We start from the raw sequence: 5677 nt of genomic DNA on the forward strand, positions 1-5677 counted from the left end.
TTGTTTATATTGCTTGTTTCTGTTTCCCAAAAGCGAATCAATGTCTGCAAAATTTCATCTGCAGTAAAAAAAAAGTTGCAATAAAGAAATAAAAACGTGTGACTGGGGCAATCAGAAACTAGACGCACATAAATGATACCCAAACTCCTTCTTCCAAATAATTAAGCAAATTATTACACCGGAGACTTAACAGCCTAGACAGCTTGTCATTTCATCTTTGCTTAAGGAATATAATCAGGCTGCTGAGTTATTATAACTTAGCTTTTTGAAATTTAGTGGTCAAGGGTGAAAATCAGTAGAAATACTAAGAATACAGGAACCAAGCTGGAATGAGAGCTAATTTTTGCCCAAAACAAGTTTGCCCACAAGCGGTAATGGAGCCTGCTAGCCTGGCTGTAGAACATCTATTGTTATATTACAATATATTTATCACATTGTGCAACACTTCATTTCCAGCTAGTCATTATCAACAAGAAACCACACTGCAGATTAAGACTTCTTATACACAGTATTATGGAAGATTCAGGACTGTGTTGATAAGGGGTGAAGGGTACTCCAGTCATTCTCATCCTTCTTCAGTGATAGCACATTCTCAGTGTAGATTAGGATTGTATTATAGAGTATATGCATTCTATCAGTTTTCATGCACTGCAAATTGGCTGCTGCATGTTTTTAATGACCAGAGTCAATGAAACTCTTCGTCCCTTCCTATGGTCTGACGTGCAACAATTAGAAATGAAATTCATGCCACAGAAATCCAGAGGAGGAAGAAATGCAGTCACTGTGCAAACAGTAATATAACTAAGTAGTATTTAGTGAAAGGAGATTTATTCCACCCCTTCCCAAAGAAACCACAGTAGAGAACAATAAATGCACTTAAGGTTAAAACAAAAGTAGTCAGATTTATTACACACCATAAATGCAAAAAATTGCATTCGTTCCTACTGTAGTTTAAATTAATACTGAAGTGCTAATTTGTAACCAAAATCCAACTAATAGTGAAAGTGACTCATTATCAATTGTGTTATTACAATTGTTTAGTCTTTGAAAAAGACAAACAAAATACAGAAAAAAAATTAATCTTTTTTGAATATTGAAACTACATTATCTTAGTCCTAAAGTATTCAAAACTATGCAAACAGACATTTCAAGTTTGTTAGACAATCTTCTGGATACGTAAGTTCCTTAGCTCTCCCGTTTCTCATTCTCGCCATTCTCCAAGTGAGTTTTTCTCTTTTTCTCATCAATTTTGTTTTCCTTAAATATGTGTTTTCTGTAAAACTTTAGTTCTTTGATGCTCTCACAAATATCATCCAATGCTCTGAAATATTAAAATTAAAACACTTACAATCCTTTTAAAAAGGTTGATATAATGTAGAAGCAGATTTTTTAACCAAACTCTTGTCCAAAACTTATTGGCTGATGGGAGCATTCAATTGGTACATTTAAAAGGGAATTGGATAGGCACATTTGGAGGAAAGATTTTAGACGGTACATGGGGAAAAAACATGGAATTAGAATTACGCTAGAATACTTTATTCAAGGCACTAATAAAAAGACCAAGAGATTTATAGTATTGTGCTATACTACCATTTCATGGATATTGTCAGCTCCCAAAAATCTATTCCAGAAGCCATTGTCCTACCTGAGCCATAATTTTAATAGTTTGCACTTGTCAAAGTCAGATAGCAATCTCTCTCTTTGACAGGGCTCCCTTTGCTTCCTTGCCCCTTGGCCCTTTCCACCGCCTTCGACACAGTTGAACATGCCATCTTCCTCGACTGCCTGTCCTCCCTCATCCACCTCAGCACTCTCCTGGTTCCAGTCCTACTTGACCCACCTCCTCTGCAAACAGTTTCTTCTCCCACCCCCGCACGGTAACCTGTGGCATACCCAAAGGCTCTATCCTTGGCTCCCTCCTTTTTCTCATTTACATGCTCCCTCTCAGCAATTTCACCCACAAATTTCACAACTTCCACATGAAAGCGGACACCACCTAAAATCGAACTTGGAACCCACAGAGTCTAAGGTGACACACCTATGCAGTGCTGGGGGTCTAACAGATTAAGAGGCTCCAGGTCATTTCACTTCAGATTATCGGGATGTAAAAGAACAGAGAGATTTCGCCCTTCCCCTATCTTTTTGTATCAGTGCTCCAAGCAAACAGAGTGTAGGTAGTCATACCTGTGTGATGCCCTCTTCTTTGGTGCCTCTTTATATTCTTCTGGATACCAGCGCCTGAAAGCATAAAAAAAATAAGTTCCATTTCTAGACTGCCTACTTTTAACTCACACTAATCCTCCTGCTCATCCCTCAACCCCATCAACACATATCAACAAAAACAAAGTGTACCAATCAGGAACCATGGATGATTTTCTTCTCCCAAGAGCAGGGATACTGAGCCAATTGTAGCAGCCTTACTGCTACCCAAGCTAATCAGCAGAGATAGTGTATCAAACTAGACACCCTCCGGGGTTCAATGAATAGTAGAGACTGAAGCCCTAATCGGTATTTTTGTTGTTTAATTTGGCAACAAACATCGGGTGCAAAAGACCAAACAGCAGCAATCTTTACCTGCATAATTCCTTAAGCGTGCTGACATCAATTATTCTGTAATGTAAATGTCTCATCAACTGTGGCATGAATTTGTCCAGGAACTTCTTATCAGCATGGACAGAATTTCCTAGAAATAAACAAAATGTATGGAACATTAATCTAATCTTCCTTCCCCCTCTGCCTACAAATAAAATACAAAGTCATACATAAACTGATGTGCTTTGAGATATTGAAGAAGCCATCCGTCCTAATGCAAATTATGTTCTTTCCCTCATACCCTCTCTCTGTATGCCCTTGTCCAATTATATTTTAGATGCACCAAACACCTGCTTCAGCCATCCCTGGCAAATCACTCCATACCTCAACAACCCTCTGGGAGAAGTTCTTGACCTTCTAAATCTCCCCTAGGGGATATTCGCCTAGTCACAATCTTAAAATCATATCCTCGATACCCCCAGCCGAAGATTTTCTTCGATTAATTCTCTTGACCTTTCAAAACAGGCTGCCTAATGAAAGCGTACAAATCACTTAAATCTAATCAAATTAGCTTAACCTCTTCTATTCCCATTGAGCACATAACCTTATACAAATAATTTGGAGGTAGTCATTTCTAAGCTCCACAAGACTCTCCTACCAAACCTACCTGCTAGAGGACAGAGGCCTGGTGGGGTCTGCTGGCGTACAAATGACAGAAACTCGTATTCTGCTTGTTGCAGGCTCATCTTGCTGTCCCGCACTGCCTGTGTGAGGCCAGACTACAAAGAGGAAACATTCATACAAACTCTGAGAAATAGGTCTAGATTAGATTCTTTCCCTAGATCATCGTAGAGATGATATACATTGCATCGCAGAAAGTTGAAGTTTGGGATCATCATATTAATAATCATGCTCTCAATATTGCTAAGATTGTTGTACCTTGTTACACAGATTCATACTTTAGAGCTGCTGTTTAAGTAAGCTTGGACACAAACACTGGATAGAGCGTTGGGGGCACCGTGAGCTAATCAAGGGGTGCTATAAGATTGCCATCCAGCAGATTTTAAACCAGATGGTTTTATATGCAGATGTAAACCGAAAGTAGGTAATCAAACATCACTTTACCTTTCCATGCTGCTCCCTACACCAATCTGACATACTGTCCAGCAATTCATCTGGTTGATTAATTATCAAATGTGGACCCTGATAAAAGAAAGTCAATTTTTTTAAAATTGATTTTTAAGAAACAAAAAACAGTAAGTCTTTAATTTGAAAAGGGTTTAACTTGCCTCTGCCAAAATATTCAAGTCTGAATCAGTTATAATGCAAGCCATTTCAATGATTTTATCTTTTTCTATGTCCAACCCAGTCATCTGTAAACGAAAAAAAATCAGATAAATATTTGAAAGCCTTTTACAGGTTAATGAACATTTTTCTCATGATCAGCAGTTCGAAAATGGAGGCCTCTTGTAATGCAATAAAATGGCTAAGTGGTGATTCTGTAGAGCTGACTCATCACCTTTCTCAGTTAAACAGTTCACTGACCACAGCACACAACCGACAGACCTAAAACTGACACGGTACAAAATTTACTCCCCTACAAGTAATAACGCACAACATAAACTACACAGCAATATCCACAAATCAATGTGTGCATTTTAATTCGCAAAACATAGCAACAGAAAACACACGTCCTGAGCAATTCATCAGGAAAACCTGGAAAGCTGCTTTAGGATTTTTTTTAAAAAAAAGGATATTTAAGATAATTCAATGCTTTGGAATTAGGGCACTTAGACCAGAACTTGTTCCCATTTTGAAGTTGCCTGCACCCAGTTTATTTAGATGCCGGAGGCTTAGCGGTTAGAGCGAGCGCTCGCCTGGCAAGCGAGAGGACTTGGGTTCGAATCCCGAGGGGGGGGGGGGGTGGGTGCAAAATGTTGGGCAAGTTTCCTTACTCCACACCCCCCCCCCCGCCCGCTTCTGTTTACCTATTGGTTCGGTCACTCGATCCGCCCAAAAAAAAAACACGCGCGTGAGTCAAGTCAATCCCCTACGCGGCGAAGCTCTTCGGAGACGTCTCGAAGGCGCGGTGTCAAATGCAAGGGCTTATTACTACAATTATAATTAGTATTATTATTATTACCACCAGCCTGGCAGGCCCGCCCCTGGATTACCCCAGGAGGGGGAGGGGGTAAGGGGGAGAGGGGGTGTGGGGGGAGGGGTGTAGGGGGGGGGGGGGGGTGCGGGGGGGGAGGGGGTGCGGGGGGGAGGGGGTGCGGGGGGGGAGAGGGGGTGCGGGGGGGGGGGAGAGGGGGTGCGTGGGGGGGAGGGGGTGCGTGGGGGGGAGGGGGTGCGTGGGGGGGGGAGGGGGTGCGTGGGGGGGAGGGGGTGCGGGGGGGAGGGGGTGCGGGGGGGAGGGGGTGCGGGGGGGAGGGGGTGTGGGTGGAGGGAAGGGCCTGCCATCCAGGGATCAATCCCCTGCCACGTTTCACCCACAAAAAGCCACTTGCGAGTTATATTAAACGCCGTTATCATCACCACCGCCGCCGCCGCCATCATCGTTTACCTCCAGGTCCACCCAGACCATCCTCTGGGCCATACCCTCCGTTGCCATGGTGACCAGGCGCCGGGCTGCCAGCGGCGGGGCGGCGGCGGCGGCGAGAGCCGAGCCGGAGAGGGAGAGGAGGAGGAGAGGAGGAGGAGGCGGCGCCGCCCTGCACGCGCGGTTCCCGGGCGGGTGAGGGTGAAGGAGGCGGCGGAGGGAGGTGGAGGGGGACGGGGGGGAGGCGAGCGGCGGCGGCGGTGGGCAGAGGGGCGACAAGCGACTCGCTGCTCTTTTAACCGTCGCGCTCAGCATCTCCCGCCGGCCGGCGCCAATCCCGTTTACGGCTCCTTTCCCCCCCCCACTCCCTGTCCTATCCCGTTCCAGGGCTCGCGTCGTCGCTGTCGCAAAAACAACGCAGCGATGCCGTAAAAAAAACACTCCAGACTTGACGGCACCCGCAGCTGCCCCAGAGTTGGCCCGGCGGGTTGGGGCGGGTTCCGGGGCGGGTTCCCGCCCAATTGGGCGGGTTCTGTGCCACTGTCACTGTGCGTGAAGTAAAACGTTTTTTTTTGGTGGGGGGGGGTCGCGCTGGTGGTGCCT

General features: G+C 44.9%; 1 protein-coding gene across 1 annotated transcript; it reads right to left on the minus strand.

The window, feature by feature from the left end:
- Nucleotides 1–811: 811 nt before the first annotated feature.
- smfn (small fragment nuclease) lies at nt 812–5433 on the minus strand. Its single transcript, XM_042343947.1, has 7 exons — nt 5099–5433; nt 3822–3905; nt 3658–3735; nt 3200–3311; nt 2575–2683; nt 2185–2238; nt 812–1321 (listed from the first exon to the last, which is right to left on the minus strand). Exons 1-7 carry the CDS (start codon nt 5387–5389, stop codon nt 1186–1188), a joined length of 864 nt encoding a protein of 287 aa, XP_042199881.1. The 5' UTR covers nt 5390–5433; the 3' UTR covers nt 812–1185.
- Between the last annotated feature and the right edge of the window lie 244 nt (nt 5434–5677).

The sequence above is a fragment of the Callorhinchus milii genome, unplaced genomic scaffold (assembly GCF_018977255.1).
Source record: "Callorhinchus milii isolate IMCB2004 unplaced genomic scaffold, IMCB_Cmil_1.0 Scaffold25, whole genome shotgun sequence".
Classification (NCBI taxonomy): Eukaryota; Metazoa; Chordata; class Chondrichthyes; order Chimaeriformes; family Callorhinchidae; genus Callorhinchus; species Callorhinchus milii.

Coding starts and splice junctions, on each gene's coding strand:
- smfn (XM_042343947.1), bottom strand. CDS start 5,389: ATGCTGAGCGCGACGGTTAAAAGAGCAGCGAGTCGCTTGTCGCCCCTC. Junction 3,736..3,821: donor ACTTGAATATTTTGGCAGAG/GCAAGTTAAACC, acceptor TTCTTTTATCAG/GGTCCACATTTGATAATTAA. Junction 3,312..3,657: donor GTAGGGAGCAGCATGGAAAG/GTAAAGTGATGT, acceptor TCCTCTTTGTAG/TCTGGCCTCACACAGGCAGT.